A 14,252-nucleotide genomic window follows, 5' to 3' on the forward strand; every position below is an offset into this window, starting at 1 on the left:
CTTCGCTTTCTTTCTTCTGATCCTATCTATCCTATTCCCCCTTGTGTCTTTGGATCTACTTGCTTTATCTATCTTCTCTCACCTAGCGTGATAAATTGCTCCTCGCCCTATTAAATGTGTGTTTCTGGGCTTCTCTTGTCTTCAGAAGGGATATAAGTGCTACTCACCTAATCTTGGTAGATACTTTCTCTATTATGTCACCTTTTTTGAGTTTACTCCCTTTTTTTCTTCTCCATTTGGTACTTCTTCCCATCTTGATGATATTCTTCTTGTTCGATCTTTTCATCCTCTAGTCCTAGTCTCTGTTCCAACTCCTGTTATTCTCGCTTCTCTTTAGACTTATTGTTGTTGTTCTAAAGCACCATTTACTCTATTACCTCCTATATTAGCTCCAAAACCTCATATTGTTGATGTTGATGTTCCTTTAGATCCATGTCTTCCTACAGATGGTGCTATTTTTTTTTTTTTTTCTGTAAGTCTACAGATGGTGCTATTGTTTTGTCTTCCTTTCATTTTGCCCATGCTTTTATTCACTAAGGTACACATTCCACTCGGAATCCTCATCCCATTTGTACTTTTGTGAGCTATCATTGTTTGTCACCAGTTCATTCGGCTTTTGTATTTGTTTTTTTTTTTCCTATTTCTATTCCTAAGATAAATGCTTTCTCATCTTGGGTGGCAACATGCTATGGATGAGGAGATGTCTGCCTTGTTGGCTAATGAGACATGGGATCTTGTTACTCATCCTTCGGGGAAGTCTATTATTTGTTATTGATGGGCGTTTACTTTAAGGTTGGTCCAGATGGCACTATTGATTGTCTAAAGACTAGTTGGTTGTTAAGGAATGTACTTAAGAGTTTTGGGTTGGATTTTAGTGTTACCTTCTCTTTGGTGGCTAAGATTGCTTTTGTCTGTGTCTTTCTTCCTATGGTTGCTATTCAATAATGGCCTTTTTACCAACTGGGTATAAAAAATGCTTTTCTTCGTGACAACTTTCAAGAGGAGGTGTATATGGAGCAACCTCTTGGGTTTATTGTTTAGGGGGAGTCTGGATTGGTGTGTCGCTTGAAGAAGCCTTTGTATGGCCTAAAGCAATCTCCTTGGTGCTAGTTTGGTTGCTTTAGTTATGTCATATGGTCGTCTAGGATGACTAGAAGTGAAACTGATCATTCAATTTTTTATTGCCATTCTAATAGTGGACTTGTATACTTGGTATTGTATGTAGATGATATTGTTATTACTAGCCATGATGAGGTCGGTATTGGGCAGTTGAAGGTTCATATGCACTCTCATCCTTAGACTAAGGATTTGAGCAAGTTGAAGTATTTCCTTGGCATTGAGGTAGCTTAAGCTGTACATGGTGTGCACATTTTTTAGTGGAAGTATCCCTTAGATATCTTGGAGGAGATTGGTATGCTTGATTCTCGACCTATAGATACTCCCGTGGATCATAATGTTGAGCTTGTACTAGGATAGGGTGTCATTGGAGGATCCTTACCAGTATAGGAGACTAGTTGGGAAGCTTGATTATCTTATTGTTGCACAACCAAACATCTCTTTTGTAGTTAGTGTGGTGAGTCATTTTTTGGGCATCCCTTGTGACAGCCACTGACATGCCTTAGTGCATATCTTGAGGTACATTAGGAGTGCTGGTAAGGGCTGCTTGTTTGAGAACAAGGAACATAAGCAAATCATTGGATATAGCGATATTGATTGGTTTGGTTCTCCCACATATTAGAGGCTCTACCTAGTGCTATTGCGTCCTGGTTGGAGGTAATTTGTTTTCTTGGAAGAGTAAGAAGTTGAACGTTGTGACTAGATCTAGTGCTGAAGCGGAGTAATGGCCATGGCTTTAGCCACCTGTTAGCTGATTTGGCTTCAACAACTTCTTAAAGAGTTGAGATTTGAAGATTTGGGGCCTATGCAGTTTATTTGTGATAATCAGGCAACCCTACCCTACATATTGCCTCTAATCCTATTATTCATCTAAACTAAACACATGAGATAGACTGGATTTTTGTGAGACAAAAGCTGGTTTTTGGATAAATTAGTACCTCATTTGTTCGCTCTAATGACCAGCTGGTTAATCTTCTTATAAAGGCATTATGAGGTCCACGGCTTGACTACATTTTTACCAAGCTAGGCATATATGATATATATGTGCCTACTTGAGGGGAAGTGTTAGAAGGATGTAGCTTAGTAGTGTTTGTACACAGTGCTATTTCTCTTAGTTGTGTAGAGTGATTGAGTTGTATATAAACCTAACAGTGAATATAGAATTTTGATCTTTGTTTTCCCTCCATATCATCCTGCCTCTCTCTCTGTTCTTGACAACATAAAAACACAATATCGATCACAATTCTCCTTGTCAAATCTTTGATAACCAAAATGTTTTTGGACTTGAATAACTCATTCTCAAATGTTCTATCAAACAATTAAGTTTCTGCATGCTAAAGAATGTAATGTACATGAGTCAGTTTTTGATGTGGTGGATAGTCTGGATGGCTTTTATTGTTTCTGATAGTCCATAGGGTTTTCATTTTATTTTCTTCCTGTATTTTCCACTTTGAAGTTTTTGATGTGATGGCTCTTTTTTTACACAGATATGTGATGTGGTTGCTGTGGCCGGACTTCTGAATGCGACTCTAGTTATTCCAACATTTCATTTAAATAGTGTTTGGCGAGATTCCAGGTGCCATTTTTATGTTTTTTTTTATAGTTTTCAGATTCTTTGATATGAACTGAAGTTTTCAAGCTGAGTGCTCTCTATCTCATTCTGTTCAACCATGGTTCACTTGACTAAAGATTGAGCTTGAGTAAGATCATTGCTAAACCAAGCTTGATCTTAATCTCATTAACACTGTATTTTTTGACAGCTGCAATTTCAAAAGATAATTTGACAATTTCATTGCTTGTTTGAAGTTAGTTTCAAGTATTTTCATCTATTTATGTTGACAACTTGATCGCCATGGTAGAAATAAGAAAAGATAATTATAAGTGTTTATTAATTGTGCAAATGGATAAAAATGGTAACATTTCTTGAAAATTGTAAGAAAGGAGGAGCTTTCTATGGCTTTTGGATGATTACTTCGTGTAGCAAAATTGCATAGAGAAATAAAGTGACAATGTATTGGGAAGACTTGTGACTGAGGCGGGCCCATTTAGATGGGAAATAAAGGAAATTAATCTATTTCATATTGGTCATTCAAGTTGAGCTTTGCTAGACCTTTCAAGGTCAATAATACAAGGATCCTTGTGGAAAGTTTTGGAAATGTGACTCTCCAAGACATGGAAGTTGGCAAAATGTAAGTAGTTTTGGCCAAAGAAAGCCAATTGTAGAAATAAAACTGACAAATGTGCTTTCTTTTCCACTAGCAACGTGCTACAAGGATTTGTAGACAAAAAGATATAGCTGTCCATACTTGTAGGTCCAACTAAGATACATGAAAATTTTAGTCAAAGGAGTTGGTGGAGAGATCAGTGGTTATTTGAGTTCTTCATGCCCCACATTTGTAAACTCTTGTCTATCTTTACAACTATGCAAAAAATGTGATATGTGGATATTGATATAATAGCTATATAATATTTATAGAATAATGATATTGACTTCGAGCATAGAAGCCGAATGCATGGTCAGACAACATTAATGAAGAAAATGCCCTTGTGTTGGTCATCCATATATATTTATGTATGTGTAAATATATAGAAAGAGGCTACTATTGTCATGATTGCAACGAGTGGCTCTCAAGTTGTGAAAATTGGTTACCTTATATTTTTAGTTATATCATATTCATTTGGTAAAAGGTTAATGGTTAGCCTAAGATATTAGATAACAAGTCATAAATATCTTAAATCTAAATTCCAAAATTCAAATCAAACCTAAACCCTAATATCAAGCTTCAAAAATTGTAATTCGAACCCTAATAAACAACAATATGTCTGGTCTTAATCCACTAGATGGAGTTGGTTAGATGAATTTGAGCTTGTAAATCATTTATGTCTATAGCTGTATCTTCTATAAGGCCCTTATATCTCATATGGTATTGAAGAGTCTCCTATCAAGTTTTTCTGTGTCTTTTTCTACCTCCACCTCTTTTGTTAAAGACATTCCATCCCCTCTACTTTCCTCACAGGAGCCGATCATTTTATTAGATGAACAAACTATCTTAATTGTGTCTCACACATCTCATCTTTAATAGGAGACACTTATTATGATTAACCTCTTTTTTAATTTTATATTTTCTTGTATTCCCCATTGTCACCTAAAAGTAATAACAATAATAAAACCCAAATAAAGAAAGGGGGAAAATAACAACTTTTTCTTTTTGGGTTATTGTATACCAAATATGTGTCGTTTGCTAGAATGGGGATGCAATAGAACAGGTAATGTAAATTTCTTCATTTTCCAAAACTCATGACATTTGGAAGAGATGGTACATTTTAGAAATTTTTTGGTCTAATTTTTGAATTTTTTGAAATGAAAGTTTTTGATCTTCTAGGTAGAGATAGGATATAAAACAAGTGGAGAGAAAGTTGTAAATTAGAGTTAGACAACTATTTCTTCCGTGCTATTCTAGTGAATGCATGTTGCTACAAGTGTATAAATTTGAAAAGCAAATTGGAATCAATTGAGTGAATGTTGAAAAGGATATTTAAACAACCATTTCTTTCCAAGATTCTAGCTTGCATGCCCTCGCTATGTTCACGAATTTTTCTCACCTGTAGTATGTAAGAAGATGCTACTCTGATTACTAGCTTAAACCATTGAATCGACAAGATGACAATAAAAGGCATAGATCAGTAAATTGTTTGATTTTAAGATTTGCCCACTTGAGATCAAAATGTGATCGTGGCAGAACTTTTTATTTTTCTTACAAGCATTATTTCAGGTTAGGTGTTACTTTTTGTTGTTTTTATTTATTTATTTTGCATTAAATTGCCAAATCATCTCTTTCTTGGTACTTTGTTCATATTAGTGGTTCTATGATGCATGTTATATTACCTTTGGTTTTGCCACCTTAGCTTGCAAAGGGCCACAAAAGCAGCATATAATATTTTGCAGGATACTTTTCACAGCACATCTCCAAGATTCCATCTAATCCATGTCTAAAATGTTACTTTCATATATTTATTCTCTTATTTATCCCTTTTTTCTCCACAAGTATTAATTTGGGTCCCAAAATAGAGCCGCCTTAAATTGGTACAATTTTTTATGGTGTCCCCTCCATTCACTTGCATCAGTTATCCTTGTCTACAGTTGTAACACGTGTAGTTCATTAGCTCTTACAGTTATTTAGCCTTTGCTTGAAATCTTGTGTCTACATTCCAATCATTTTGTTTTGGGATTGTATTTCTCATATGAAGGTTGGCAGATTTTCAACTTCAGTGATTATGTACTGTGATATCGACAATATAGTAACCCTGCTCAGAATCATCTTTCTGACAGTTGTACAAGCGACATGAATCTGCACCCCTTGATTCTTATTTTCCAGTGTAAGTCAAGTAGTTGTATCTTCAATCAGCTTATGTTGCATGTACTGATTTTCTAAAATCTAGAAGAGTTTCCTCCTTAAGTACTAAATATTTTGGAGAGAATTTTTTCACATGGTCATCTCCCACGTGATTCACTTTCCATGCAACATGGAATCTGATATTATGGGTGATTCAGTCTGCATTTATTGCACGCTTTCCAATGAATTTACAACATTACAACGAGAATATTTTCCATTACAAGTTCTGACTGCAATGCAGAACACATAAAGATCATCTTTAAAAAGGAGACATGCTAAAGCCTAGCTGTGAATAGAAACTTGTTAAAGTATCCCATTTGACCTACTTGCTTGCTTCTTCATTTTGAGTGCAGTCTGGAGATCAGCAGAAAATATGGTTTTCTTTATTATAAATATTTTATAGCATTTGATTTGAGTGTGATGTTTCTCTGGTTGATCTCATTTAGTGTTCTTCAAGTTCAACTCTGTAAGATATTCCTTTTCCCATCTTATTCTAGCAGTGAGAAAATGTGAAGCCATTATGCAACATTGTTTTTTTTTTTTCTTTTATACTTGTTGCAGCAAGTTTGGGGACATATTTGATGAGGAATTCTTCACATATGCGCTAAGAAATCATGTGAATGTGGTCAGAGAACTCCCAGAATATATACTTCAGCGTTTTGACCATAATATTAGCAGCATTGTAAACTTAAGAGTAAAAGCTTGGTCAAGTCCAACCTACTATCTTCAGAAGGTCCTCCCAAAGCTGGTGAAGTTGGGGTATGTGATGTTTACCTTTTAGTTCCAGGATTTGGCTTTCTTGTTATCCTGCTAAACAACTAATTCATCTGAATTGGAGCAATAGTTTGATTAAATGATTCTGCTAGATAGTTGAATCTGATTTGTTTTTCAATGGAGGGAAATATTGGACCAGTGGAATTTGATCATACATTGCAGAAAACAGTGAATCTAACCACACTTTCAAGGGTGTCTATCTTTTGATCTCATACACTTCATAACATAACTTTGTGATGGTCCAAGTGATGTAGAATTGTCAATGCTTACTTAGCTATCCGCTGACACTTATATAAACTTGATTCTTTACTGATATGTGACCATTGACCACTACTGCAATTATGGGGCTTTTGTTTGATTGGATTAGATCCATTTCATGATACTGATAATGTATAGTTGTGATGCGAGGCTTTCAAAATTTGTTCACTTGCACTTATGTTTCTCTCAATTTGAGCCTCTGTGTGATGGGTTAAAAAAAATAGCTTAGAGGTTGTCAACTGTCTTGTGGTAGTTGTTGGGTAAGGGTGTTAGACTGTACCTAGGAAGGCAATTGCTTAAGGGGTTCATTTCAGTATCTTATTTGTCTTTCTTTGCTGAAAAGTTTAGATTGATGCATCTAAAACTGTGCTCTTTTTTTTTTATTTATTATTTCTTATTATTTGTTTGCATCGTAAAAAGTTTGAGAAAAATGATCTGTACCATGTGATGTTAGTGGTGAGTATTTCTGCATATCACTTGTGAAATTTATGTTGTATAACACAGTAGATCACATTAACATGTTATTTGTTGGTCAGAGTACTTAGACCAATTTGCTCACTGAGTTAATATTCTCCAGAGTTATGCAAGTAGCCTTTGCATTACTGTCTTTCTTGCAACTATGAACTTCCAGAACATTTGTGTGACAACTGTATTTATCTTGTGCATCATGTGGCAGCGCTGTTCGTATTGCTCCTTTCTCTAACAGATTGGCGCATGCAGTTCCGCCGAATATTCAAGGGCTTAGATGCTTGGCCAATTTTGAAGCACTTAGGTTTTCAGAGCCCATACGGATTCTTGCAGCTAAGATGGTTGACCAAATGTTTAAAAAAAGCTCCAAGAGTGGGGGAAAGTATATTTCAGTGCACCTCCGGTTTGAAGAGGTGGAATTGATTGTTTTTTAGCTTAAAAGTGCTAAAGTTGTGATTTTTGTTAATTGGATATATGTTGCATCATCCATGACTGTTCAATTCTCTCTTATTACAGGATATGGTGGCATTTTCCTGCTGTGAATACGATGGTGGTGAAGAAGAAAAAATTGAAATGGATATTGCCCGTGAAAGAAGTTGGAGAGGAAAATTCCGTAGAAGGGGCCGAATAATAAGGCCTGGTGCAATTCGAATGGATGGTAAATGTCCATTGACTCCATTGGAGGTACAAATATTTTCTTAAAACTTTATTAGGATATGTGTATTCTTTTTCCTTTTGTTTCGACTTACATATCTCAGTTTAATGACCTTTATGTGAATATTGAAATTTGGTGGAGTATTTAGGGTTTTTTTTTTTTTTTTCTATTTTCCATTTGAGTTTCTATGCCTTTTGCCCTTGTAGCCAAAGGGTTTGTGATGTGGGGCAGCCAAAAAGACTTCAGAAAATTGCAGGAGAAGAGAAGCAAATCATTCATAGGAAAAAAATAAATCTGGAAATGAGATAATTTAGCAAGGGAAGAAATAACAATTGTATTCCAAAATCAGTCACCTTCCCTGATTACATTACTAATGCTTGTTTATAGGCTAAAGTTTAACCACAAAGATCAATCAAATTTCCAGAAAAGCTTATTAGCGAAATTTAAATTCTAAATCAAAATTAAAATAAAATCAAATTTCTTGTCATTCTCCCTTGTGGGAGAAAACTTGCCCTCAAGTTTTGCAGACTTGCACTGCTCAATTATCCAACCATAAGGTATGTGATATGGTGGACTTCTCTTGTCATTTTTTCATATTCATGTCACTGTTGGGTGATAAATTCATGAACAACAACTTGCTCAAAGTGGTAAGAACTCACTGCTAAATGTGAAGATTCTGTTGATTCTTGTACAACTCCAATAGATCAGGGTTATGTAATTGCAATTCCTCTTTAGAAATCCAAGTGTAGCCTAAACATGAGGAATTCACCCAACGAATAAATTCGCCCATCCCTAGTAAAAGAAATCTGCTCACCTAGAATAATGCCAATGTTATGTTTGTGTTCAATTAAAGGGCAACTATAATGGCACTTTTGGCTCTTGAATAAGGCCAATGAATGGGTTAACAGACGGATCATGTAGAGGAATATAATGACTATTTTATGGCAATGCCCTTATCATTTGAAATAGAGATAGAAGAGATAGGAGTGAAAGAGAGAGAGACTGGCAGCTTTCAGGTATATATATATATATATATATATATTTTTTTTTTTTTTAGGAATTCTCGGAATTCTTGTATATTCACAACATGGATTTACAATCATATTTAAAGTGAATCTTGACACCTTCATAAGGAAACTAGCAATCTATCTTCTAAGGAAACTAGCTATTAGGAAACTCATACAATTAGGAAACTAATTAATTAGGCAGCTAATTAATACAGAATAAAACTAGCTGTATAGTTCATATCTACATTAGGAAACATAATATTCTTTATTCAATGGTGAGCCCATTAGTCGAGTAAGTCTTCCATTTCCATTATTCCAATACTCTCTCTCAAGTTGGGGAGTGGATATCTTCCATTCCTAGCTTGCTAACAATCTCTTGAAACCTAGAGGTGAGTAACCCTTCGGTTAGAACATCAACCAATTAGTTTTCCGATGTCACTTGAGGGATAGTAATGAGTCCACTATCAGTTTTCTCTTTAATGAAATATGCCTATCTACTTCTACATGCTTCATTCGATCATGGTGTACCGGGTTGTGTGCTATACTGATAATTGATTTGTTATCACAGTATAGTTTCATCAATCCACTTTCAATTATCAAATCCTTTAGAATTATTCTAATCCATAGAAGTTCACAATCACCTAGAGCCATGGCACAAAATTTTTGATCTGGCTACCACATTTTGTTTCTAGCTCCTCCAAGTAACCAAATTTGCTTCTATGAAAGAGCCTATAGTTAACCTCCTATTTGTGAGAGATCTTACATAGTCAGCATTAGCGTATGCCTGTACTGTCAGTTTACTTCCCTTTTTGAACAAAATTCCTTTTCCTGGAGTAGCTTTTAAGTACTCGAGAATTCTCTTAATTGCTTGTAGATGTTCTTTCTTAGGATCATGCATGAACTGACTAACTACTTCCACAGTATAAGCAATGTTAGGTCTGGTGTGTAAGAGATAAATCAATCTTCCTACTAGCCTCTAATAGCGCCCTTTATCAATGATTGTACCCTCTTTGCTTTCTTGGCTCATTCTATGGTTTGGATCAATAGGCGTACTCATTGGTTTGCATCCAAGGGTACTTGTTTCCCTGAGCAGGTCAAGAATATACTTTCGTTGGGATATAAATATCCCTTTTTTGAAATATGCCACTTCAATTCTGGGGAAGTATTTTAGTTTCCCTAGCTCTTTCATTTCAAATTCTCGAACCAATTATGTTTTCAGCCTTAGTTTTTCTTCCTCATCACTTCTAGTAACTATAATATCATTGACATATACCAATAAAACTGTAGTCTTTCCCTTACCTAAATGTTTCACAAATAGAGTATGGTCACCATGACCTTGCTTATATCCAAACTGCATCATAGCTTTAGTGAATCTCCCAGACTAGGCTTGCGAAGATTGTTTTAGTCCATGCAAGGCTTTCTTTAGTCTGCAAACTTTATTAGGACCATACTTTCCATCAAAACCCAATGGTGGCTCCATGTACACCTCTTCCTCTAAGTCTCTGAAGAAATGCATTTTTTACATCATATTGCTGGATTTCCCAGCCAAAATTTATTGCCAAAGCTAATAGAATTCTCATTGTATTCATTTTTGCCATCGGTGCAGAAGTCTCTTGATAATCCACCTCATAGGTTTGTGTGTAGCCTTTTGCAACTAACATTGTCTTGTACTATTCAATAGTTTCATCTGCTGTAAATTTAACAGTGTAGACCCATTTGCTTGGGATGCACCACAATCTCCCATGTTTCATTCTTCTCTAAAGCTCTCATTTCCTCCTCCATGGCATATGTCTAGTTCCTGTCCCTTAAAGTATCATATACTGTTTTGGGTATTTTGATTGAGTTCAAGGTGGAGAGAAAATGTTTGTTTTGGGAGGATAATCTATGTTAGGAGATCAAATTAGCTATAGGATGTTGGGTACACTTTCGTGTTCCTTTTCTATAGACAATAGGAAGACGAAGATCACAATTTGAATTAGCATTCCAAACTATAGTACTTTCAACAAATTCAAAATGTTTACATTACCTAGGCTTGGAGTTGATTCTTGGACTTGCTTGAGAAGCTATGAGGGTTGTACTTTTCTTGAATAATGCCTCAATGGCTCTAAAGGGGTATGGATTCGAGTGTATTCATGGTCATTGGTAGTGTCATTGGCGGATTCAATGGCATTGGCATGTTCAAGAACATTTGCAGTGTCATTGGCAAGTGTAATGGCATTGGTTGGTTCAAGGACATTTGCAATGTCATTGGTAGGTTCACGGACATTGGCAGGTTCAATGTTGACAGTTGCTGCAATGTCTTTTGTAGCAGTGACATTTGCAGTCTGTTCAATTGTTTCTGGGATGATAACATCAAGAAAGGTTTGAGATGATGATGATGATGGTGGTGGTTTATCAAGAAGGTTTGCATGTAGCTCTAGAAAGGAGATGGAACCTAAGTACACATCTTCGTCTCTGGACTACTCTCCCTGAAGATGGATGCGAGGAGATTTGTAGAATGGTTGAGACTCATTGAACATGACATAAAGAGAAGCAAAGGTGCATTGACTAGAAGGATCGTAACATTTGTAACCCTTTTGGGTAGAAGAATAACCAACAAAGATGCACTTCTTTGCTCTGGGTTCCAATTTAGATTGTCTAGTTTTGTGAATATGCAAGAAAGCAACATAGCCAAATACTTTTGGAGATAGATTTCTATTAGACACAATGTCTGGAAAATGGTTGGACAGGATATTTATAAGACTATGGTTGGCTAAAACTTTAGAAGGAAGACAATTTATGAGATAAGTAGTCGTTAGAATTGCTTTCCCCATATGTATTTTGGAGCATTGGACTGAAAAAGAAGTGCACGAGTGACTTATAAGAGATGATGGTTTTTCTGTTCTACCACTCCATTCTGTTATGGAGTTTCAACATATGAAGATTCATGAATAATACATTCCTTGATAAAAAAGGACGAGAGATTTTGATTGAAATAATCCTTGGCATTATCTGAGCGAAACTGTTTTATTTTTGCTCCAAACTGAGGAAAATCATTTTTTGGAATTAAGGAAGCAGCAAACTAACTTCTGACTTGTCTTTCATTAAAAACAACCAAGTAGCACCAGCACAATTATCAATAAAAGTTACAAACCACATTTCCCCATGAATATTAGGAATTTTTGCTAGCCCCCAATTATTAGAATGTATCAAGGTAAAAGGTTGATTGCATTTCATTGAATTTATAGGGAATGAAATATGATAGTGTTTAGCAAATTAACACACTTCACACTGAAAATCTGACACAACTATATCTTTAAACAATAATGGAAATATATGTTTTAAGAGAGAAAAAGGTGGATGAACAAGACGAAGATGATTGTCCCGACCCTTCTCTAGAATTGGCCTAGCATCATATTGAAGGCTTGACAATGATGTGCCCAGATCATTTGTTTATTAGATGTGGTTAAAAGGGTTTGAGAGAAAAGGAGCCTGGTTTTCCTTTATTTGACCGTTGCCAAGATCTTCAAGGTAGTACAACCATCACACTCTACCAAATCCAATCATCTTCCTCGAGACTTGATCCTGAAGCACACAATGAGAGTCTGATGAGAATCATGGAGGACAGACTAACAATGATGCAATCAGACGAGTCAACCTAGTCAACCATGCTAGAATTGGATGCTTGACAAGATTTGCGCATAAAAAAAAGGAATGGTTGTTGATTGACTGGTTGATTGCAAGATTTGGGCACATGATTGATTGGTTAATTGATTGACAAGATTTGAGAGCATAAAAAGGAATGGATGATTGATTGATTGCCTGATTGAAAAGATCTGGGAACATAAAAGGAATGATTGATTGATTGACAAGATCTAGCTATTTATTTTCTATGTAATTTAGGATTTTTATTAGTTTCCAAGTAAACAACATACAGCAACATATCCAGCCTTTATCCCACTATGTGGGGTCGGCTACATGAATTCTAGACTTTCATGTATTTCTGGTTTTTGTCATATCTTCATTTAGGCCCATACACTTCATATTCGCCTATTTAAAAACTTTTACATTGTAAACATGAGACATATTATTATGATTTTTTGAATTTGAGAGATTTCTCTCTTCTATCTTGTTCTTCAATGAACAAAAATTCGAACTTATCAAATGAATGATTCCTTTGTGGCGTTCAAAACCTGAACTTATCAAAGATCTGGACAGTCTTTGTGGCGTTCAACAATTATTGGTTCTTGTTTCCGCATCATCAACGGGTCTAGATTTTAATATAGTCTAGGTTCTTGGTTCGTGAATCAATGGGTCGGGAATTATTTGCCTTATATCCGATTTTGGCTTTTCTGGGGTTTGTTTCAATCTTTTGTGGGTTTTTTTGGCCTTGTTCCATCGTTCACATCAGAGTCAAAGAATGTTATTTTGCTATGGAGTTCTTTAGTAATTTGTTTGGACAGAGATAAGATTAATTGAAAAATTAGGGATATGAAGGACATTTGTAAGAGATATGGAAGGAGTAAGATAAAGACTTCCTTGTCCAGCAATGTCAATGGGAGAACCATCAGCTACAATAATTTTTTGGTTTCCTAGGGTTGATTAGGGATATGAAGGACATTTGTAAGAGATATGGAAGGAGTAAGATGAAGACTTCCTTGTTTAGTAATGTCTGTGGGAGAACCATCAGCTACAGTAACTTTTTGGTTTCCTAGGGTTGGTTTATATGAGTCAAAGAAAGAAATATGAGTCATATGATCAGTTGTCCCTGAATCTACAATCCATCTACCCGTTTTAGTATTTGATGCTTTAAAAGAATCAGTCATAAGACATATACCACTTTTGGCAAGAGAGCAAGAACCTGTTGATTTATCTAGGGATTCAAGAAGATGTCTCAATCTTTCTATGTCTTCTGTGTAGTGTCAATTAGTGACTGTTCTTTACTGACCACATTAGCTTGACTGTTTACTTGACCCTTGAATCCTCCAGTCTGTGCCAAAACTTGGGCCTTACCATGTAGTTTAAAATAGTTCTCATGAGTGTGGCGAGATTTGTAGCAGTATGTGCACCTCAGTCCATCTTTGCTAGACTGTTTCCTTGATTCAGCCAGACGCCAATTATTGTTTTCTTTATTCCCTCCTTCTCTAGGTCTACGAGAGATCATTGCTACAGCCTCTTGTATACGAGGTTCCAGCATAACACCTCATCGACTCTCCTCTGGGCGGGAACCTATGCACATATGCATGTGCGGGAAGGCTATAAATTGAGGCCGACCCTACTATTGGAAGCATCTGGAGTTTGAATGAAAATTCTCTGATTCCCTCTTCCATTTCCCTCTCAATTCTCTTATTCTCTCTATCTCTTTGTTTCTCTAATTCTCTCCCTCCCTCACTTTCGCGAGATTTCTCTCATTTCCTTGTGATCTCTCCCCTCTCGGAAGAGATCAGAATTGAATCATTGCCAGATCCTTCCGGATCTGACATTAACCTGATGTAGTGGATTTCAATTACCAAACTGTTGATGTTTGTTGCTTTAAGTCTTCTGTTTTGCGGCAATGGTGGAAAATTGATGGACTGCTGTGGAACCGTGTTTGCTCTTATA

General features: G+C 35.9%; 1 protein-coding gene across 3 annotated transcripts in view; it reads left to right on the forward strand.

The window, feature by feature from the left end:
* The window catches only part of LOC127807485 (O-fucosyltransferase 9), a 43,981-nt gene that overhangs the window by 12,384 nt on the left and 17,345 nt on the right, over positions 1–14,252 (forward strand). For all 3 annotated transcript variants that reach the window (XM_052345364.1, XM_052345363.1, XM_052345362.1), the window contains exons 4-7: positions 2,604–2,692; positions 6,072–6,269; positions 7,219–7,423; positions 7,527–7,694. In XM_052345364.1, coding sequence (XP_052201324.1) covers positions 2,604–2,692; positions 6,072–6,269; positions 7,219–7,423; positions 7,527–7,694 — 660 coding nt within the window. The remainder of the gene's footprint in view (positions 1–2,603; positions 2,693–6,071; positions 6,270–7,218; positions 7,424–7,526; positions 7,695–14,252) is intronic.

Source organism: Diospyros lotus, chromosome 8 (genome assembly GCF_014633365.1).
Source record: "Diospyros lotus cultivar Yz01 chromosome 8, ASM1463336v1, whole genome shotgun sequence".
Lineage (NCBI taxonomy): Eukaryota > Viridiplantae > Streptophyta > Magnoliopsida > Ericales > Ebenaceae > Diospyros > Diospyros lotus.